At 44.1% G+C, this 24,505-nt stretch overlaps 1 protein-coding gene across 1 annotated transcript in view; it reads right to left on the bottom strand.

The window, feature by feature from the left end:
- CA8 (carbonic anhydrase 8 (inactive)) overlaps window positions 1–24,505 on the bottom strand; it is a 644,063-nt gene that overhangs the window by 246,253 nt on the left and 373,305 nt on the right. The window contains exons 4-5 of the mRNA XM_086965784.1: window positions 23,566–23,661; window positions 20,255–20,317 (exon numbers count right to left, since the gene is read on the bottom strand). Of these exons, the coding sequence (XP_086821910.1) occupies window positions 20,255–20,317; window positions 23,566–23,661 (159 nt within the window). The remainder of the gene's footprint in view (window positions 1–20,254; window positions 20,318–23,565; window positions 23,662–24,505) is intronic.

Genomic DNA, 24,505 nt, shown 5'->3' on the forward strand with positions numbered 1-24,505 from the left:
GAGGGGCAGTGAAACAGACAGAAAGGGACAAGATGTGCATGCAACGACTGTCTGAAAGGGAAGAGGTTGCAAGGACAGACGGTCATAAAAAGATAGACAGAGAAGAAAAGACAATGAGACAGACAGAAAAGGAATATGTCCAATGGGCTGAGACCGTCATAGAAAGATAAAGAGTTAGGCAGAGAGGGACAGTGAGACGGTCAGAAATGGATGAGACGTGCATTCAGAGACAGCCAAAGAGAGAAGAGATCGAAAGTCATGTCATCCAGTCTTTTCTGCGGTTTTGCCTTGGCTTTTGAGCTCCTTGGAAAGGGTATCGTAATAAAATCAACATATATCAAGGCAACTATCACATTACCAAGGTAGGAATTCAGATAGGGTGTTAAACGTGGCTTTCAGCCATGCACGTTGAGTTCAGGATGTAGGTGGAGCCAATAGAGTAAGTGAGTTGAGCCAGTGAAGGAAGTGGGAGGAGCAAGGGGGAGTGGGTGTGGCCTCCTACAAAAATGTGAGCACCTGGACTTCCTATTTTACAAATTAAGCACTGAGTAAAAGGTAGTGTAGTTTAATATACCCATTATTCTCTCCTTTCCCATGTTTATGCTGGGTCCACAGTTATAAAGAAAGGTATACCCAAAATCACTGGGACCTGGGTGTAGAACAGTATAGAACGTGGTGGTCCCAGTACTATTACATCAAAACAGTGTAAAATCGTATCAAAAACAATAAAACAGAAACATTTATTGATGCTAAAGTATTATTTAATCACATTAAGCACATGCTGTACATTTCTTTAAGAAAACAATTTACAGGGAACATTCATGTATCATGTTGGTGTGCACAACTGGGTGGGGGGAAGGGAGGAGGGTGATTTAAGTGAGGTAGTGAGGCAAGTAACAAACAATTTTCAAAAGCATCACAATCAAATTGTTGGGCATGCTACTTAATGCCACATGTTCATAGTATACTTCATAACAAATAGATTACAATCATTTACATAGCCATGTACAATATCCGATCACAGTGCAAAATGCACTGTTGGTTGAACTGGCATCAAAGATGTGTTGACGTTTCGACCCATAAAACCATGTAGGTTGGTTCTAATTCTTACTGACGGGGTCTTCCTCAGGACAGAAGTGAAAGTGAGGGCTGAGGGGCAGCTGAAGGTAAACATAAGGAGTTTGTCAAGTCCAATAATTGAATTAAAGACGAGAACATTATACATGTGTGAATCTCTATATTTACTTTATCTAGTAGGGGAAAAGGCCTAGGAGGCACAATGTTTCGTCAGGGACGATGGGGCTTTAACTGCTCCAAAAGGTGTAGGCGAGAGTGATGAACACATGAAGGAATAAGGTGTCTGTCAGAGATGGCCTGGAAATAATCAATGGTCCCTACTAAGATGAGCCCATGGTAAAACAAAGTCAAACTTACTCAAAACGGGGATGAAATCCAAACAAATCCTCCAGGGCAGTGTCAATGCTGCTAGGAATGCCGTGGTCAAACCATTGGTCACACAGTGAAAATAATCTCAAGTTAGTTCCTTGATATGAATTCAATTTATCTAGAGGAAAAAATGGGAGGAAGCGACATTCAGCACTGGGGCCCAGTGGTGCATCTAAAGTCAGAGGTGGGATTATGTACAGTGCCTGGTTAAAACTAAGTTGCACGAAAAACAATGTCTGATTAAAAAGTGGAGACATATTCTCAAAGGAAATGTGTCTGAAAATCCAATCAATTAAAATTAAAGGTGAGGGAAGCGCATCTAACATACCCGTGCTTGAATCGAATGACATGTTAAGATCACGTTTCTGCTGGTCATGCAGATATTAAGCAAAAAGTGAAGTAAAGCATGTTCACTCGGAGGGTGAGGTGACCTGCGTTAGAGAGCTCCCGGTTGGTCAAAAATGTGTCTATGTAAATGGCAAGCTACTGGCCCGTAAATACATTAATAGAATCAGAAGGACTGGCAACAATCTGCCAATGCACAGATGCGCAACAGTGAATGGAAACAAGCTCACTGCGAGCTAAACACAAAAGTGACGCGCCGTTGAGGTAGCCGAATCTACAAACATTGTTAAGAATAAACGCCACCCTGTGGAATAATTCACCAGAAAAAGCGCATGGATGGGATACACTCAGTTAAACTCCCCAGGGTATGACTAGTAGTGCCCCCTAAGTTCAGAGATGGACTTGAAAGAGAACTGCATTTACCCGCATCGGTCAAGCGTCCCTCACGTAATAGGGGAGAGCAAGCCGCTAATGCATGTGTCCTATTAATGGTATGCGGGAGACTCCGGCAGCCGCGTGATGTCCCGCGAGTTGCAGAAGCTCAATGCCTGTTAGTATTGAAGTTTGACTTCACAGTAGAAGAAAGACTCTGGATCGTAAAGAGGCTGTTTGAGCTGTGATTTTCTCTGACAATACTCAAATACAAGCATATGTAATTAATCTCAGAATATTGTACAACCAGGTGGCCCTAAGAGTCTTGTAAAGATTGACATAATCACATTTTCACACATATAAGCCCAAAAGTATAGAAACCTATACAGATGCCTAATTACAGATGGGTCGTAAAAGTACAATTACTCATGTACAAAAAGGCAATTATTCACAGAGAACAATATACGTAATAGAAATATTGGCATAGAATATATCGGACTGACAAGGTCAATTTTCCGTTACTGTCAGCCCTTTGATAACATTAACATTTATGAACGTCCTTGGATGAAATACCGTTTCACAATAATGTCAGCCCTATGATTTCATTAACATTTGTCAACGTTCTTAGATGAAATACCATTTAACACTTCAAAACAACAAACAGTGGATCAGAGTTTATAGAGTTATATATACATGAGACACTGGCACTGATGGCATTAAACATGTGCGAAGTCTATATTCAAATCATACTCGTGAATGTCTCATAACAACCTCCACATAATTCAAATAGAAAGAATACATCCCAGCCCAAGGTGATGAAATTGGAAATGTGTAGCATTAGGAGTAATGATGTCCTAGTTGGTAAGGGCCTAATTATGTATTGAGACATGCCAGTTGGGCATTACTGGGGTCTAATTCATTCAAGCCATTGGCAATGGTGTTCAGATGCACCATCCATTTTGATTCTCTAATAGTTAGGATTGAGGCAATGTTGTCCCCTCTTGTTCCCAGTTCGGCTTTCTCAATCACCAATTATAGCATTTGATCAGGATTGTGTCCCATCTGTGTGAAGTGTTCAACTAGGGGTGCTGCTACGACGGAGCAACGGATCCTACTTTGATGTTGCAGTATCCTGGCCTTAATCTTCTGTTGTGTCTGACCCACATAGAGGGACCCGCATGGGCAGACTATCTCATAGATCACATTTATGGAATTACAGTTGGTGACAGACTGTAGCCTGATTGTGTGTTGCTTATGGGTGAATGTCTTAGTTGGTAAAATCTTTTTGTTATCAACTATACATGAATAGGTGGCATTAAGTAACATGCCCAACAATTTGATTGTGATGCTTTTGAATATTGTTTGTCACTTGTCTCACTACCTCCCTTAAATCACCTTCCTCCCTTTCCCTCACCCAGTTGGGCACACCAACGTGATACATGAATGTTCTCTGTAAATTGTTTCCGTGAAGAAATGTGCAGCATCTGCTTAGTGTGATTAAATAACACTTTAGTACCAATTATTTTTCAGTTTTATTGTTTTTGATACAATTTTACACTGTTTTGATATAATAGTACTGGGACCACCATGTTATGCTGGGTCCATGGGCTGCAGTTGCTCCCCTACTCCTTAATAATATAGATGTGAAACTTTTAGATTTGCTCTTAGCCATTGCAGTCAAAATCATGCTCACAGAATGGAAATGTTTTGATCTCCTGTCATATCACACTTGGTGGGCATGGGTGTCTTATCTTAGAGAAGCTCATACACTTATAGGGGGCAAACAATCTATAACTCCAATTGCTAGCTCTGTATAAAGTTCCCTGGAAAACTAAATGGATTTTTCTTCTCCGGGTATCGTGGCTCAGCATACTTTTGGATCCCTTTCTTGATTTTCTCAATATAAGTGTTGCAGATCTCCCATGATAACATCCCCAACATCCCCATCGTTTCCTCCTGTTCTTCTTTCGTCCCTTTCTCCCCCTTTTTCCTACCCCTTTATGTAATACCTAATTTCTGAGGCCATATTTATTCTGCCGCACATGGCAGTATTGACATGATTGTTTTTGGCCTGCATTTGTCTCCTCATTTTTAAACTTCTCTGCTCTGGAACGATAATTACTATTTGGAGGATTTGAATTTATTTGCTTTCTGTCAATGTGTATTTTCATGTCATGTGACTATGTTTACTTCATCGTATTCATGTCATGTGGCTATGTTTCACTTCTTACACATATTTATCAATTTGGGCATGTATGTATAGCAGTATAGGTTGATTGTATATCTTTTTCTCAAAATATAATAAAATACTTTAACACACACAAAAAAATAGTAGAAGGTAGTGTGGGTATACTTTACTATCTATGTGAAGTCTAGAGGGGTATGGTTACAGTCCCAAACGTCATTAAGCAGGTTACGGATCTTCAGGGGCAGAGGGGCAGTGGGTATTTTTAGGGCTGATTCGAAAGGCGTTGTTTTAATTTTCCATCCATATTCTGAGGTCATTATGATGTTATACTGTGTTGAGCTCCCCAATTTGAGTTGAGTGTCTGTCCTCTTGATATGGAGTGATTGTCCATACTGTTCCATAGTTCTCAACCACGTAAAGATTATTTTTCTGGGATCAATCTCAGGGTCAGTGGTTGATATCATTATCCTGGGGACAACCACATTTCCACCCCTCTTCTGAACTTTAAATGCTACTGAATGTTTTGAATGTTGGTAGGCTAGTTGCCCAGAGTTTGGCACCCTGTACAGAGAAAGCAGATCCTCCTTTGAATTTATTTTTTTGTAAGTGGCCTGACGATCCAGGGGGATAACCTGGAGCAGTGTCAGTATCCTATTTTGACTGCGGTAGTGCTGTTAAATAAGTGCTTTGACCATTAAATCGCAGACATTGGTTCTAACCGGCTCATAGGTTGAAAGAAAGCTAACACAGCCTGCCATGAACCTTAGGTTTTGAAACTTTTGTGATAACATTTGAGTCAGTCATGCGGATAGTTGTGTGTTTTTAATCAAATATGACAGTACACAGGGATCTTTCCTTGGCGCAGAGCACTAAAATGTGTCCGTGTTAATAACCGATTGTCGGGCAGGAAGTTCTAAGGAGATGCGCCTCTCACCTTGTTCACTCTAGACCACAACGTAAAAGAAGATGCGCTCAGCTCTGTGGACCAAAAAACACTTTTTTAATCCTCATCGGCCCCCACTTGAAATTAATAGTGTGAAGACTCTTGAAACAAGTCAGCAGTGTGAGCCTTTAAATATCAGACCCGCAGAGGAGCACAGCTCCACCTTCTTAAGAAACGGGCAGCAGTTGTAGCGAGGTCACAGCACACTATTCGCGAATAAACACCAGTCAGATTAATTCATTCCGCAAAATCAATCTCACAGGACAATTATTTATTTTCCTGTTAGTGGTTATATTAAAAGCCAAAGCCTGTCATCACAAACTGAAACTTGGCATGCACATGCAGTGTTCAGGATTGCTTCAAAGTCAGGGCGGCCACAGTGTGTAAATATACGGAGCTTTTAAAAACATTTGCAAAAAACGACCTTCGCCCAAAGTACGACCCGCAAGCACAAATACAGAGAAAGCAACTTACTGCAGCTAAGTGTTGGTGCAGGAATACAGTTCATTCAGAGCCACTACCAAATACTAAAAAAATAATTCGTTTAAATTCAATATTTCAGCCTGCAGCCAGCTCTGAATAGTTAATTAATCTTAAAATAGATGTGTGCCACCTTCATGAGGTAACCACAAATATAAGCCACATTAACTTTTACTAGTTTGATGGAAAGGCTAAAATACTAGAGACATCACCAGTCACCTTTTTTTTATTGGATGGTATCATCTTATGTTCATCTAAAATTCTTTCATATGTGTACATATTTGTATGGCAAATCTCTCTTCTGGTATCCCAGTCCCAGCAATAGATGTTCAATTTGTTTGCGGTCCTTACATTTTTCCAAGGGCACTCCCTAGAGGCTGCGATAATCATAGGTTTTCCGAAGTATTCCCAGGCCTAAGTACTTACATATGCGTGAATGTACATGCTGTGACTCTGCATATGCTTAGAAAAAGAGCATTTTCAACGTATAACGTTTTATTTTTTTCTCTGGAGGTCAATACATGTATCCCTAGAGAAATCCCTTCCACTGCACCCGGACATTTGTGATTGCCACCACAATTCCCAGGGTTGTGGGCGTTTTTCTATTTTGCAAGGCTTTCTTGCCCTGGAACACCCAACTCCACAGATGATTTAATTAGTGTAACCTCGAATGTTTTGTTTTTCAAGCATTTAAATGTGCTTGCATTATTGATTGTAGGTCGTGTTTTATCTAGTTACTCTCTCTTTCCTTACCTCCCAGCTCTCTGCGTTCTCTTCTAATTAATGTTTGGCTCGATGGTTTCTGTATGCACATTCTCTTCCCAATATACAGCACTCTAATACCATTCGGTGAAGAAGTGCGCTAAAAAAGCACTGTAAATCAAAATAATAAAATTGTGTTTCTGCCTTCCTCAGAATGTGCCTCACAGACACTGACAGTGTGGGAGCAAATTCTCAGTTATGATAGATAGAGCCCAATTCCAGCGTTTCTGCACCTTGCACTTTTAGAGGGCAGCAAAAGAGCCCTACAGGGGTCGTTACCCCGAATCCCACCCTGCCAGGAGCACTTTGTGGACGTGAGGGGAGAGACACCACAATCCCCAGAAGCCGTTGTGCCTGGAGGCGCAACCACGCCAGGGCGCCCCTTGTGCCGAGCCACCGCTCAAAAGCGGCTGCGGGATTCCGCAGCACGAGACGCGCACGGGCGAAGCCCGGGTCAAGGGCGGGCCCGTCCGCGCCCATCTGATCCCGGAAGAGGCTGGGCTGGGCCACCCCTCATTAATCTAAGACTAAGAAGAGATTAAGGTGAGCCAAAATGTGTTATTTCTGTCCAAGATCCAAGGCACTTTTGAATTCATAGACATGAGCAAATATATTGGGGCTGTATGCTCTACCATGCGGCCAAGTATAGACAGCATGCTGGAGAGGGCAGTTAGTATAGTCGCAAACAAAATCGAATTAATTAAAAGGCGATTGTCATTAGGTTTGGTGCCTCCACAATGCTGTTTATCTACGAAGGAAACCACGGAAGAGATTACAGGTCACGTCTTAGAATCCAACTCCCAGTCTACGCTCTTCTGTACCCAGCCATTAAATAGCCTCGATAACCACAGGGTGCAACAATGTGGGATCTGGAAATGGCAGTGAGAACGTGACTGTTTTAACAACTGAAACTATAAACGGGGCAAAAAGGAAAAGGAAAGTAGACAATCCGACTGCCTCGAAGAGGAAACAACTACCCCGTATAACTAACTCCAGAAATGCTATGGATTCAGGGCTGTGGAAATCCTATTAGTGATACTGTTATGGATGTTAACCCTAAAAAAAACATTGATATAAACCAGGTTATTACCTGCTCCATGAGCACACAAACTGACAGTACTTTGGTTTGTTCGGAGGATAACGGACTGGGAAGTGACCTGATTAGCTCTGTTATGAATACTGTTTGTGATCGCTTCAAAGATATTTTGGAGAAAAAGAAATTCTGCACTTTGGCTGCGCTTGGATAACATGGAAATGCCTGTAAATAAGTTGAATTCCCCAGTAAATGCCCATCAATCCAGTTCACAGAACAGGGCAAATCTCAACCCTGCCAGAAACCGGTCTTGGGAAGCTTGATTCCGGTCCAGGGAAGACATGGCTTGGCAGTTCGGGCTGGACTGTTCCCATGAGGCACAGGGTCAGACTGATTTGCATATGGCCATGTCTAAACTGGGGTGGCGGAGTGAGCTAAAGAACAGTGATGGATTAAACCCATATCAGTTGACTGGGGGTGAGTGTTTGTATTGTCAACGCTCCGTCCATCACCACCTTTTGTTTTTCTTTGTTCGCCCTAAGTTGGCAGGGTATGCTCAGACGTGAGTCCCCTGCTCACTTTGCCACTGGAGTCAAGCAAGCCCGGCTGAAGACGGCTGTAATGCCAGAAACCGGTCCTGGGAAGCTTGATTCCGGTCCAGGGAAGACATGGCTTGGCAGTTCGGGCTGGACTGTTCCCATGAGGCACAGGGTCAGACTGATTTGCATATGTGAACTGGGGTGGCGGAGTAAGCTAAAGAACGGTGATGGATTAAACCCAGATCAGTTGACTGGGGTGAGTGTTTGTATTGTCAACGCTCCGTCCGTCCATCACCACCTTTGGTTTTTCTTTGTTCGCCCTAAATTGGCAAGGTATGCTCAGACGTGAGTCCCTTGCTCACTTTGCCACTGGAGTCAAGCAAGCCCGGCTGAAGACGGCTGTAATGCCAGAAACCGGTCCTCGGAAGCTTGATTCCGGTCTAGGGAAGACATGGCTTGGCAGTTCGGGCTGGACTGTTCCCATGAGGCACAGGGTCAGACTGATTTGCATATGGCCATGTCTGAACTGGGGTGGTGGAGTGAGCTAAAGAACGGTGATGGATTAAACCCAGATCAGTTGACTGGGGGTGAGTGTTTGTATTGTCAACGCTCCGTCCATCACCACCTTTGGTTTTTCTGGGATAACCATTGCTAGCCAAGGTCCACAGGTGAAAGTAACAACAGCTAATGCTAATTAATGATTAGAAACCTGTGAGACCTGTTATAAGGTTAAGGAATGTTTTTTACCCAAATCTACCGCTAGCATTGGTACATTACATATCCCAGGACAAAGGAATCCTATATCAACTATCCCTCAACTTGGCCCCTTAGCTCCAGGAAACAATGTTCCGGAAACAAATTTGGGAAATCCAGGGAGGAGCTCACATAGCGTGTTTAACACAGAAAGTGATAGGGTGCCCAATACCTTGAACTTGGAGCGGGAAGAGGGATGCAGGGATATTCTCAGCCTCCCTCCAGCCGCCTGCCCATATGCGCTGGTCGTAGCGGGAGTGCCCCCGCTTAGAAACGACCTAACAGAATCCTGGTTGCAGTTGAGAAATAAATGCGCAGATTGGCTTGGGAAACATAAGGGGTTACGGGGAGAAAATGTAAATTATATAATTATGATACAGAGGGTCCCAAAAGAATATCAAGGGGGATTGTTTAGTTAACAATTTAAAAAAAACACCCTTGGTAAAAAGACTTATCAACTATGGAGGAAAATGTTACTGCACACCGACCCTCATTAGCTCAATCCCACTGGGGTATTTTTATAAGCCTGATTCAAACATGCTAAACCGGGTACCCCGGGTGGTGACCCAGATGACCACATATAATAGGTTTTCCATTCTGTATGGTCTTGATGATCAGGACTGACAAGATATTTCCCCCCAGTTAGATGCTATTACCTTGCCGCCGGTAGGCCCAGTATGGCTCGAGTATGGCTCACCAAACTACTGTCGAAAGAGAACCCAATTTAACCATCTTGAGCTGGAACATTGCTGGTCTGGCTTCTAAACTTGATTTAGACGAATGGGTAACAACAGTCAGAAGATTTGATATTTTAATGTTACAAGAAGCATGGGTCACCCGGGAATTATACCAAGAAGGGTTCGAATGTTTTAATAAAACTGCCCCTATCTTGAAGCAGGGCTGCCCGTCAGGCGGGCTTTCAATTTGGATAAATATTTCTGCAGTGGGTAGTGATCAAGTGTTACCAACTGAGAACGATAATTTCCAGGCGCTGATTTATACTAGGGGTGTATCTATTTGTTTTATTAATTTTTATAACAACGATTTTCATACTGCTCCGAATGTTAACTTTAATAATTTATTTAATTTCCTTTTTGAATTTGCAAAAGCAAAGGCTTCCGGGGAAATTAGCTGGTATATGTGTAGGAGGTGATTTTAATGCAAAGATCTCAAATGTCGACATGTTAGACAACGAACTGTTCGCAGATAAATGCTCATGCAATAGGGGGATTGAATTGCTGGCCCATCTGTGTAATTCCAACTTATTTAATATAATGGAAATTGCAGCGAAACTCAACAAAGATCGAATAATTGTACCAATATACAGAGGGCAAGGCTCTGCCTCCATAATTGATTATGTGTTCAATTCCCCTCTTTTGGTAGATTTCCTAGTAAAAGCAGAGGTAGTACAGACATGTTTAGGTGATCAACACCCTATTGCTTTTACCCTAAGAGTTTCCCCTAGGTCAAACTTTGAGAGAGAATGTAGGGCCAGTAATTTAATGCCCGCAACTGATAATTTAAGAGTGGTCTGGAGAGGTGTTAATAGCTATGACCTATTTCTTAGAATAGTAAAAACATATCCAATACTTATTGATAGGTGTCTGACTCCAGGCGATTATAACCACAAGGTAGTTGGCGCATTTGCCCAACTGTGTGGGGTCATCAAATCGTTGCTAACCAAGCCAATAACTGAGCCCAATCGGGGCCAACGTTGGTTTGATGGCGCCTATTCCAGAGCCAACAGAGATCTTCGTAAGGCTTTGTCAACGCAGCCTAGGGATAAAACACTTATAAAAACATTAAGGCACCAATATAAGTCCACGATAAAACAAAGGCAAGATGCTGTTCTAAAATAGAGATGGGATAACCTCGCAAGCGCGGCCAAACTTAATAATGGTACTGGTTTTTGGGCAGCAGTGAAGGACATGATATCAGCGGGCCTCACACTGACTTCAATAAGTTGTACAATCTCCACTGAAGCATGGGTATCCCATTTCTCCAAGATTTATGAAGCCACAACAGGGATTGAGGACCCACACAATCATCAAAGACCTGCCTAAATTGAGATAACTGTATCTGAAGTTGAGGAAGCCATACAGCACAGTCTGGGTAATAAGGCACCGGGGCCTGATGGGCTACCAATAGACCTCATAAAGCACGAACCAAAATTTAGGGCACTCCTTTTACTAAACATTTTTAATAATTTAACTGCTGTTTCAATTCCCTGCACATGGTCTACTAGTATTATAGTCACTATTTTGAAAAAAGGCGATCGCTCCAACGCTAGCTGTAACAGACCAATCTACCTGATCGACAATACCTTGCAAATTCTTGGGAGAATCCTGTTTAACAAAATTATGACTTGGGCCATGGATGAACACATTTTAAATTCCTGCCAACTAGGTTTAAGAAGTAAAGTAGGCACTGTTGAACAGTGCCTAAACCTTAATTTAATGATTGGTAAATACAGCGTGGCACGGAAATCCCCTATTTATTTGGCGTTCATGGATTTAAGTTCCGCCTTTGATTTTGTAAACAGGTCACATCTTTGGTCTATTCTTTTAAAATACGGGTTGGACGAAGTTTTAGTACATTTTTAGGGTATTTACATAGGGACTTAAAGGCACAGGTGTGTATTGGCAAAATCGGGGAGGTGACTGGGGATATCAACGTCGACAGGGGAGTCAGGCAAGGGTGCGTACTGGCCCCACTGCTATTTATTGTATATATTAATGAATTACATAACTCATTGACTGTGACGGGGTGTTGGGTGAACCCCGTAATGACCCGGAGTGGTGGTCCGCCGCTCCCCTCTCACCTTGCACCTTGTCCCCACAGCTGCCCGAGAACGAGTGGAGAGAGAAACAGGACGATTGCTGGGTACCACCTGAAACGGGACCTGGCGCCTTTAACTGGAACGACCCGATTGACTCAGCCCAGCCCCTTCTCTACGGAGCGACGTCAAAAGGCGGAAGCGCTTTACCATCGTCGGACGGCGTTTCCCAGGAGGAAGACGGTGTGGAGAGTAGAAGGAACAACGCGAGTGAGAACCTGAAGGAGGACGGAGTGCAGACGAGCCCAGCTGATATCAACAAGCCTGGAGGCCAACGTTTCGGTGCTTCGCCCCGCCACGGTCCCGAGGGAGGAACGTGGCTTAACAAGGTACGGGGCCGAGTAGCGGGGTGGGTCGGACGGAGTAGCGTCCCTACCGAGTAATAACCGCTGCTGAGTGTACATAGCGTCCCCTGTGCCCCTTCCTTCACGAGCACTGAGAGCACTTTGTGACGTTAGCAAAGTTCACTGTCACTTGGTTTCCTTCACTTCCCCTTCCTTACATTGTTCATATCGGACGTCCCAGTAACCGTTAGTTTTCTCCCTTTTTGCTTTCTGGGTACCTGCGGTCCTGACGAGCAACACCCCGCAGCTAAGGGCGGAAGAGCCAAGACCGGAAGCCTTCCTCAGAGTCGGATGGGACCCCTTTTGTCATCGACGGAATACCCAGCCCACCTCGTTGTTGAACTTTAATTTCACCCCCCTTTAAGAGACTGAAGTACATTCCCCAGAACTCGTTATTCGGTTATGCAGAATAAGACTTATATTCCAATAAAACCCTCGTTAAAACCCTTACTCAAAGAACCAACCTTTGTATTTACTCCTAATTCAGACAAAACGGAAGGGCAGGTTCAAGTTGAGGAACCCCCCTGGGACAACTGGTGTCAGAAGTGGGATCAGAAACAACAACCATCTGCCAGAAGGAGATGGAAGCCCTAATAGACCACATCATAAAAGGCCAAGAGAAGCTCGAATGGGCAGTACAGCAACAGATACAATGCGCCCAAGCAGACAGGGATTTGATTAAGTCCACAGTTACCGCCCAACTCGAAGGCCTTAAGAATGTGCCGCCTCCCACACAAGTTATAACGGGAGAAGTACGCCAAGTCTCCCCTCATCATGCCGGTGTGGCGCTACAAAAATACATATCCGGCGAGGATCCCGACGCTTTTCTACTAAATTTTGAAAGGGCGGCCCGGGCTATGGGATGGCCCGAAGAAAAGTGGCCATTTTTCCTCGCTCCTCTTCTCACTGGGGAGGCCCAGTCCACCTATCAAGCCACAAACTCCTTGGGGAACACCGCATATAAAACGATTAAGGAAGTCATCCTTGACCATCTAGGCCTAGACCAGGAGGCCTACCGAGTGAAATTCAGAAAAGAGCGGGGAGCCCCAGGAGAGAATCCGAAGACCCTTTTCTTCAGACTAAGGATGGCCGCCGACAAGTGGCTAAGACCAAATATGTGTACTAAGGAAGAAATACTAAATAAAATATACCTGGAGCAGTTTATGGAGGCTCTGCCTTATGCAACCCAACGTTGGTTATGTCAACACGCCAGTCTGGACGTGAACCAAGCCATTGAAATGGCGTCTCATTTCTCCAGAGCCCAACCTCGGACGATTGTTTGGGACACCGATAAAACAGAAAAGTCACAAAAGTCGATAGTCCCAGGGAAGCCGGACAAGAAACCCAAAGTAGGGACTGAAGCCTTACGGTCCCGTCCAGCTGGAATGATCTCCCCCCTGAACAGGGGGCCCCAGTGTTTTGCGTGTGGAGAGTGGGGCCACATAGCAAGGATGTGCCCTCGGAAAAAACCTCCTGAAGAACCCATGGAAGTGGGCTATCTCCCAAGGACCGTGATGTATTCGGCGGAGCTTGGTAGTGCATTTTATGTGAGTATGAAGCTTAACGGACTCTTAGTGAAAGCTCTACTAGATTCCAGGTGCCGACAGTCGGTGGTCCAGGAACGCTTTGTTGAACCTGAACAATTCTCTACCCCGGCCACAGTGTACATACGCTGCGTACATGGCGATGTAAAACCATACCCGGTAGCCGAATTAACCCTATACTTGCCCCAAAGAGATCCTTGTAAGGTCAGGGTGGGGGTGGTGGATTCTCTACCAGAGGACATGATACTGGGGACAGATAATCCTGAATTCCTTTCCCTTTTTCGGGAAACCTTGACCCCGACTCCCTCTCACAAGGCCACCTACCTCTCTCCCGAACCGTGGGTTTTGGACAAGAGTTTCCGCTTTGCGCTGGCTGAAGACCGGACATTGTATAACGCCTGGGAAAGCGCTCACGCTAGCGAAGGCACCACAAGCCCGACATATCCTAGGTTCTTGATCAAGAAAGACTTACTGTACCGACAAGCCCAGAGTGATGGGGATCTACAATTGTTAGTTCCGACGTCCTTTAGAGAGCAGGTCTTGTTCTTTGCCCATGCACATCTAACAGCCGGACACACAGGCAAGGAGAAAACCACAGATGTCATTCTCCGTCATTTCTTTTGGCCCGGTATATATAAAGACGTCCAGGACTACTGTGCACGGTGCGAGATATGTCAAAGGAGAAACTCACAAAGACCAACTGCCGCCCCTCTCCAGAGGATGCCAATCATAGGAACGCCTTTTGAAAGAGTAGGCATGGACCTTATAGGCCCTCTACCGAAGACTCCACGGGGTCACCTATACGCTTTGGTTGTGGTCGATTACGCCACCAGGTTCGTGGAAGCATTTCCATTACGTACCACTACGACTTCAGCCATTTCAGAGAAATTTGTGGAGCTGTTCTTCCGGGTGGGTTTTCCGAAAGAGGTCCTCACAGACCAGGGAACCCCCTTCACCTCCAAGTTAATGAAGGAGGTATGCAAATTACTAAACGTCAAACACCTGAAGACCTCAGTATACCACCCCCAGACAGATGGTCTCGTCGAAAGGTACAATCAGACCCTGAAACTAACCTTGAAAAAGATGTTAACTGCAGAAGGACAATCCTGGGACAGGTTGCTACCCCTGGCCCTTTTCGTGATTAGATCCCAAAAACAGAGCAGCCTAGGCTGTTCATCGTTTGAATTGTTGTATGGCCGTGTTCCCAGGTCCCTATTGGAAATGACCAAAGAAATGTGGGAGACAGAGGAAGAACTAGACAAGAAAGGGATGCTGGAATATACAACACAACTAAGAAATAAACTGGGGAAGCTCAGGGAGTTGGCTCACTCCTCACTCGACCGACAACAGGAGAGAAACAAAATGAACTACGACAAGGGGAAGAAGCTCCGCAAGATTGCTGTAGGAAAATGGGCTCTTGTCCTTCTTCCTTCCATCAGTAACAGTTCCGAAAGTGAATGGCAAGGACCCTATCAAGTGATCGAAGCCATCGGGCAAACCACATACCGGTTAAGGATAACTGCCAAGAAAACACAAACATACCATATCAACCTACTCAAGGAATGGTTGGGGCCCCCGCCTAAAGATAACCACATGGTCATACCCTCAGCATCTGCACAGTCGTCGCTACAACAGCTTGTAGTGAATGACAAATTAACGATAGGACAGAAAGAAGAGTTACGGGAGGTATTGACCCCCTTTTCCGACATGTTTTCTGATACTCCTGGAAGAACCACTTTGGTAGAGCACCGGATTGAGACATTACCTGGAAAGATAGTGAAACAACGGCCCTATCGAATTCCGGCAGCTCGCCGTGAATCCGTAAGGAAAGAAGTCTCCGAGATGCTCCAATTGGGAGTAATACGTCCGTCCCAGAGTCCTTGGTCTTCTCCGATCGTTATGATCCCCAAGCCAGATGGCTCGAAGAGATTCTGCATGGATGTCAGGGCACTAAACGCAGTGTCCCACTTCGACACCTACCCGATTCCCCGGGTAGATGAGTTGGTGGAGAAGATAGGAGACGCCTGTTATATCACCACAATTGACCTCACGAAGGGGTATTGGCAAGTGCCTCTTCGTGAGGAAAACAAGAAGAAGACTGCCTTTGTCACAGACGAAGGCTCGTATGAATTCACGGTCCTCCCATTTGGCCTACATGGAGCGCCAGCGACTTTTCAGCGTCTCATGACCCAAGTACTGCGGCCATATACCACCTTCAGCTCAGCCTACTTGGATGACATCGTCATCTACAGCAACAGTTGGAATGAACACATGAGACATTTGCAGACCATCCTTTTAGCCTTACGGGAAGCCGGTCTGCATATTAATGCAAAGAAGTCAAGGGCAGCCTTCACCAAGATCAACTACCTGGGATATGTTTTGGGTGACGGGGCCATCGCCCCTCAAAACGAAAAGATCAGGGCAATAGAGAAGGTGCCTTTCCCCGCCACTAAAAGAGACATGAGGGCATTCCTAGGGTTGGTAGGGTACTACCGTAGGTTCATTCCTAAATTTGCAGAGACAGCTGCTCCCCTAACAGATCTCCTGCGGAAAGAAGTCCCACTCAAACGGTTCACGCATCCATCACAGGAGTCTCTGGAAGCCTTCCAAACCCTAAAACGGTCTCTGACTACAGCCCCAGTATTACTATCTCCCGACTACACAAAAACCTTTATTCTGGCTACAGACGCCTCTAATGTGGGGATAGGGGCGGTATTATCACAGGTTGGAGAGGACGGGACTGAACATCAAATACTGTATGTGAGCCGGAAATTGTTTCCACAAGAATGTCACTACTCCACTATCGAGAAGGAGGCACTGGCCATCAAGTGGGCCATAGATAAGTTAAAATACTATTTAGAGGTCACCCAATTTGTTCTTCATACTGACCATGCCCCTTTGAGATGGATCCACCAGAACAGTAGCCAGAACCCCAGAGTACTGCGGTGGTTTCTTTCACTGCAGCCTTACTCCTTCAGGGTGCAGCATCGCAAAGGCAAAGACAATGGGAACGCAGACTTTCTATCCCGGGTCTTTCCTCTCCCCGATCGGGAGAAGCCAGGGGGGGAGGTATGTGACGGGGTGTTGGGTGAACCCCGTAATGACCCGGAGTGGTGGTCCGCCGCTCCCCTCTCACCTTGCACCTTGTCCCCACAGCTGCCCGAGAACGAGTGGAGAGAGAAACAGGACGATTGCTGGGTACCACCTGAAACGGGACCTGGCGCCTTTAACTAGAACGACCCGATTGACTCAGCCCCGCCCCTTCTCTACGGAGCGACGTCAAAAGGCGGAAGCGCTTTACCATCGTCGGACGGCGTTTCCCAGGAGGAAGACTGTGTGGAGAGTAGAAGGAACAACGCGAGTGAGAACCTGAAGGAGGACGGAGTGCAGACGAGCCCAGCTGATGTCAACAAGCCTGGAGGCCAACGTTTCGGTGCTTCGCCCCGCCACGGTCCCGAGGGAGGAACGTGGCTTAACAAGGTACGGGGCCGAGTAGCGGGGTGGGTCGGACGGAGTAGCGTCCCTACCGAGTAATAACCGCTGCCGAGTGTACATAGCGTCCCCTGTGCCCCTTCCTTCACGAGCACTGAGAGCACTTTGTGACGTTAGCAAAGTTCACTGTCACTTGGTTTCCTTCACTTCCCCTTCCTTACATTGTTCATATCGGACGTCCCAGTAACCGTTAGTTTTCTCCCTTTTTGCTTTCTGGGTACCTGCGGTCCTGACGAGCAACACCCCGCAGCTAAGGGCGGAAGAGCCAAGACCGGAAGCCTTCCTCAGAGTCGGATGGGACCCCTTTTGTCATCGACGGAATACCCAGCCCACCTCGTTGTTGAACTTTAATTTCACCCCCCTTTAAGAGACTGAAGTACATTCCCCAGAACTCGTTATTCGGTTATGCAGAAGAAGACTTATATTCCAATAAAACCCTCGTTAAAATCCTTACTCAAAGAACCGACCTTTGTATTTACTCCTAGTTCAGACAAAACGGAAGGGCAGGTTCAAGTTGACGAACCCCCCTGGGACAACGACTAAACTCACAAACAGTGTCACTAAGATTAATGGCAGCACACTCCCCGCCCTATTATATGCAGATGATGCGGTCTTAATGGGCCGCATCCCAAATGCACTACGCACTCTAATAAAGTGTTTTGTTGATTTTACGGCGGCTTTAGATCTTGGCACTAGTTTTAATAAATCCTTTTTCATATTTTGTGGTCCAAAGAAGCACTTTATCAAGTCATTTAACATAGGAAACGAACAACTACTAAGTATCTGCACCTTTCCCTATTTGGGCATGGTATTTGCAGCTAATGGCCTGTGGACTACTCATGTTTCACCTAGTAGAGGCAAATTTGCTAAAGCTATCAACTCCGTATTGTCATTACCTCAACCAAGATAGGCTGAGGTAGTATTATCCATCATGAACATTTTCAAATTACAATGTATTCCGGTGGCAACCTATGGGGCAGAGGTTTGGGGATACTCAGGTTGTAAGGATATCCAAACCGAGTAAAATAGATTTTGTAGTAAATTGCTAGGCGCCCCGATCACTGCTTTTAAGTATGTTTGTCATGGGGAGCTAAATTTGATATATATAGAAGATTTCATTAGAGCCCGGCCAGCTATTTTTTGGCTTAAAGTATGGCAGAACCCTGCGGCAACATTAACACAAAGTATAATCTCTGACTGCCTTAATTGCGACAAGGGGATGGACATACCATGGCTCTCGGCTGTACGAGAAAGCCTGTCCAGTGTTAATCTTGAGCTCCTCTTTCTAGATCCTAGTGAATTGGGAAGTGTAAATAAAAAAATCACTTCAGGGGATGCTATATGAAACGTATAACATGTCAAGACAGGCTGAAGAGATGTCCAAACAGTCGGTAGAGAGGTATATGTCAATAAAGAACATTTTACCCAAACTGTCATCAGGTTATCTCCTGAAGAATATTAATCAATTGGAAAGAGGACTATTGTTTCGGTTAAGAGCGAACACATGAAATATATGCTTTGTTTTCCGTTAGGGCATAGTACTAAACTTGAGCAAATGACGCGCCCATGCAACAATCATAGTAAACAAACCATGGTCCACTTTTTATTCTTTTGTAATTTTATCAGGTGTATACCAAACGGTTTTTAATCCGGTTTTTTTAAGGAGAGTGCCATCATTGACCATAAAACAGCTTATACTAAAATTCTTAGTCTGGAAGAAGATGTTCTGATTATTCGAGTATGTTGTTTTTTGAAAGCAGCTGTTCGTGCACGCACCACTATGGGGGATGAATGGAGGATGAATTTTAGTTTTCCCGACAAAATATGGTTACAAGTGATTGGTAATAATTAACCTATGTGCACATTCTACATGCCACTCTATTTTTTTTCTCTGAGTACTGTATTCGCATGTATTATAAAGATTTTTTAAGCATTTTGTAAAATTGATTGATCTGACCTGTGCTTTTATGGACACGATAAATGTATCTGAATAAAGATTTATTGAATTGAATTCATATGTTACAACTGCATTGACCTATGGACAATGTTGCTTGCAGAAATGAACATACATGTTTACATTTGAATGGTTAGTTATATAATATTCTTTCTTTTTTGGACACAAATGTCTTACCATATCATCCATTGCCCTGCCCTATATAATTACACAAGGGGTGGGGGATTGGGAGGGGTAGTATGTGCACGCAATTATTGTGTGCATGAACAGTTCGAGTGACCCCCAGCCTCACCACTGACAGAAAATGGCATGCTGGATGCTTTCTTTCCACTGAGGTAGTGTCTGAGATCACCCTATAATAGGGCAGTACATATAGACTTGAAAAGGACGAGGCTGAGCATGAATGGGAATCGCACAGCCAATAGGAGAAACGAGTTGTCCTGGAAGCTATTGTCCATGTCATTCCACCCACCATCGTTGGTGGAAGCAGGACTTGGAAATAGAGAGCCTGAGGTGAGGGCACAATTCACATCAGAAATGCATCATTTAATATGGCGCTTCAGCCCTCTAGTCAGTGCTCTACTGATGGTTAAAGGCCCTCTACCTGAATTTTTGGTATGAGCCACAGGCGAGGGCCTCTACCAACCAGTACAGTTCAAGGCAGAAAGCGTATAATGCTGTTAGTTCATTCCTCCCTCTTAGGGAAGATTGTTCTACATTATAGAGGCAGAAACAGAAAAACAAACATTTGGAATGCTGAAGCAGGTTTATATCAGCCATTAGCGATCCTGAGCCACTCCATTATCTCCAGTGGCGCTTCTAATATTCCAGTATTCTACATTACGGTGGCTAATTGTAATTTTTAAAACAGACTGTAAATCGATCACACGGTTATCTGCACTATGATCTGAGTCCCTCCATGTATCCTCCGCATACGCAAGCTACTGTGAGTGGGTTAGCACTGAGATTGCTTCCAATACACATGTGTATTATCACTGACTCAACATATTCTGATTCAGTAAAATTCTACCCACTCACAACCGGATATGTGCAAGCAACTGGAAGTGTACAAGCATCCTGCTAGATAAGAATGCCCTGTGTTTAGTGGGACACATGTAAAAGCATTTGCAATAAGTGTGAAACCACAATTCAATTTCGCTCCTATGTTTGTAAAGCAGGTTCAACACAGCCAGTTTGCTTCCCTTAGTCAAACAATGCCTTACCTTGTACTGGATGTCCTGGAGAATATCCGTAACTGCCTTAAGGCCCAAGTGTTCTTTTCCTATCTAATGCAACAGCACGTGAGGAGAAAACAAGAGAGAGGAGAAAAGAGTGATTAACCACATGAACACTCTGTTGCAAAACTGTACTGCATGACAACAAAAGTAATGAGGCATCCTGCCTGAGAATCTCTGAATGACCTCCCCTTGCAGTCTGGCTATGGAGTGGGTTATATGTAAAAACGACAATTGATGGACAGAATACAGAACAATGTCATACATTCACCCCAGTACAGAGATCTGGGCCTAAATCCATTGTATCTTTGCTCACCATGCCATTCCAGTTTGGACCCAGCCATATCCAAATCAGTCTTGACCCTGCGCCCAATGGGAACAGTCCATCCCGAACTGCCAGGCCACGTCCTCCCTGTACTGGAAACAAGCATCCTAGGACCGGTTTTGTTGTGCATTCCGTCCATCCATTGTGTGTCTTTTGATATCGGAGGGGATTAGAGGAAAAACCTCCAGCTGAGATGGACATGAAGCTTTACTGTCAGACAGCTATCGAATAATGAGTACTAGCCATTCCTCTTCCTGGTTTTCCTTGAATAAAGCTTGCTGTGTTCATGTCTAGAAACCTCTACTATGCATAATGTATACATCTATTTAAATCTTTGGTTATCATTTATGTGGCAATAGGCAATGCACTCCATTCCTGGTATGCGGCAGTAGCAAAGAGGCACCTCAGGAACGAGCTTGCACATGTCACTACTCCACGAGATTCTACAACCCGTGTGGCAGAGCATTGAGTGGGGTTGGACAGGCCTTTACTCATGGCCTAGCTCAACTACTTCGACGCAGTGTAATAATATCCTCCTTCTGCAGATTATCCATTGGAATCAACCAGTCCACTAGTCAAGGCACTGGCTCCACTACTGCATTATGTCTAAAGGGGTCCTCTTCCAGAACATTGAGCAGGACTGATCAGGCCATTCGTCATTATCTAGCTTGACTATTTCAGGTTGATCAAAAGGGGCCATCCTGCAGCTGAGCATGGGTACTGACCAGGAAATATATCATGACCCAAGCTTAACTAATTAAAGTGGTCAATAGGGTCTCCTCCAGCAGAGCATGGAGCGGAACTGACCACGCCATTAGTTATGGCCTTAACTCAACTATTTCATTGACGTCCAAAAAGACCTTCTTGTTAAAACACACTGACAAGCTACAATGAATGCAGAAATAATGCACCAAGGCTGGCTCACAGGTAGAGGAAATGAGACCATGGTAAGCCTGCATTACAAAAGGGTGATGTTTACCTGTGGTATACAGGAAAAAATGCAAACTACTATGTGAAACATATAAAGCATGTTGCAACACAGGGCTAGAACATGAGTTGAAACATTCCAAAGACTACCTTCCAACTGTGAATGTCAATTCTTTCAATTCACAAGTGTGATTTATGAAACCCTTTGCTATAAGGGAATTACCCCGTAAAATCCTGAATAGGACTGGAAGGTGTCTTGAGTGGGATCCTGATGATCCTAATAAATGTCGGAGTGACCCAACACTAAGGGCGTAGTCTAATCGGCAGAAACATGTTGACACTTTTGCTGTAAGGAGGGGGTGAATTGATTCTAATTTTCTCTTTTCACCACCATCCTTCACGTTTTTAACTCTGGCCGGGTGGTCCAGGATTAAAATAATACCACGGACACAACCGAGCTAGTTTTTACCTTCACAAACTGCACATTTATTGTTGATCCCGCTATTTTATGTTTGTATTGTCTTCCCCTCCCCTTTGCTCTGCCCCAGGTGTTGGTCTGCGCAGGGATGTCAGTTAGCAAGCCTGATGATGAAGCATGTCACAATTTGTGAGTGAGGGCAGTCTTTTTCACAAAGCACATGCCACTACTAAACAATAGTACACATTCCTACCTTTCTGTTGTGTGAATTGTATTTTGACTGTGGAGGTCGGGGTAGGAATGCAACCTCTCTCCCTTCTTTGTCTGGATTATACAGGTGACTGCATTGGCGCACAGCGGCAAATTGTGCACTGGCACTAGCTGAAAAGACTGAAAGGACAGGAACACACCGTATCTTGTAAACTTGGTGCATTCCTTGACTTTCAAATTAGTGTAGGGCAGCACTGCAAAATTACTTTAGGCGCTGCCCTACACCAACTCTTATTAAATGAGCCACCTCGTTCCATGCTGGCCACCTACATTTATGTGTCTCTGCAGATAGTCAGACTCTGTTTGGAATTTATTGTACTAAGAAAAATCCAAACAACATCTGGCTTCTTGGAGGGACACAGAATTGCATATCTGTGCCCCAAAGAGCAGGCAAATTGTGGGATTTTTCTTACAATAAGAAAAAATCCAAATAGCATCTTGGTTTTTGGTAGGACTCTTTGAAATTGAATCAGTGTGTGGGAATTAGAAGATAAGGGACTAGAAACAACCTAATCGCTTCCTTTCAAATTCCACCTCCATGTTCAATTGGTGATGTGGAAGATAGGTTAGGAGGAAGGGAGAGGTGAGGTGGGCTGCTCTGTCTAATCACCTTCTCTTCTCCCTCCAACATAAAAAGTGAATGGAGCTGATGAGCGTGGCTAGAGAGGAGCTGAAGAAAGTATAGCTGCCCTTAGCTCCTTTTCATAGTCCTGACAACCAGTTCAAATTTTGGATGGACTTGGAAGGACCTGGGAAACACCATCCCACCACCCCCACATTGAAAAGCAGGCTGTACTTTGGACACCCTGTCATGGTATATATATATTTTAACTCTAGCAAAAGAGTTAATCTGGCAGGTATCCATATTGTCTGTGCCCCTCAAGTTTCTCCCTAGATCACTCCTTTCACCTTCAATCCCAAATTTGGAGTCTTAAGTAATTAATGAGATTCTGAGATGTTCTGTTCTCAGAAATCAAAAATGGAAAGCTGGAGAGTTCAACTAGGCACTTTATTAACTGAGTTCCTTTTTATGTATCATGTAATTAATTTAATCCCATACTATTGTATATGCAAATTTCTAGACTTCTAAAAGAATTGAGGAATATCCCAACTTTACACCAACAATGTAAGTACTTACTTTCAGAAAAAGGGACTAAAGTGCTGAATGACTTATTTTGATTATCTCTGAATAGCTGATGTTTCAGAACAAAAAAAATATATATTCTATTAGTTTTGCTTCATTGAAGGATGCAAAAAAAGGTTAAATCGCTAACAAGGAAATTCAGAAGACAATTAATTGAATGAAAACCGCATGCAACAACAGCAAGGGATAATACAATAGAAAATTAGAATATTCACCTGGACAAATAACGAAATTATGGCTACTCCATAAGATTTCCCCAGCGCCTCATTAAGATTGTTGTAAAGTGTAGAATTCCAGTGTATGAGGTGGAGCTGGAAGAACAAAGAAAATAAACAAACTCTCACAATTATATAAGCTAATTGTGGAAATAAAAACACAACATTTTGATAAAATTATGAACCAACTGTATCAGATTTTAGCAGTATTTTGCGTGCTCTGATGAGAAAACACATACATTTCTAGAAAACCTTCCCAAACATTAAGAGACGTGTAGCAAATGCAAAAGACAAAGCACAAACATATATCCGTAATAATTCCTCCTGTGTAGTAAAGGGATCCTCGGGTAGATTAGAGTCCCTGGGATCGGAATTGCTTAATAGTTGTCACCAAATTAGTGTCTTCCTCCGGTTATATTAGGTTTTGTTACTTTTCAGAACTTTACTAACCTGAAAAGATTCTCACCTATCACCATTTTAAGGGGGTTCATGAATAAATTCATGGCCCAGCCCAATACTTTTTAGTAGGCCTGGGATTCATGTCTCAATGCATGCAGCATACACACATCACAGCCAGGCAAGAAACGACAGGTGGGTTATGTTGAAGGCTCCCTTGCCTTTGATGTGTTTCTTTTTTTGTTTCGATATCAAATAAAGGGCGGAGGGAAGGGGGAGCCTTTATTATAGTAATTTTATATTTTCTATGACATAGAAAGACACCAAAAAGTATAATTAAGGTTCCCTTGCCACATGAGCTTCTATTGACATGCAAACAGAGGATGGCGATAAAAGCAAAGGAACCTTCAATACAGCTTAGCTTTTATGAAATACAAAACAAGACAAAATATGCAGATAGGGCAACATTTAAGAGAAGCTGCTTGTGGTGTAATGAAAGTAGGTAGTGGGCAGGGGAACAAGGACCACACAAGGGAACGAGGGA

The sequence above is a fragment of the Lissotriton vulgaris genome, chromosome 4_1, assembly GCF_964263255.1.
Source record: "Lissotriton vulgaris chromosome 4_1, aLisVul1.2, whole genome shotgun sequence".
Lineage (NCBI taxonomy): Eukaryota > Metazoa > Chordata > Amphibia > Caudata > Salamandridae > Lissotriton > Lissotriton vulgaris.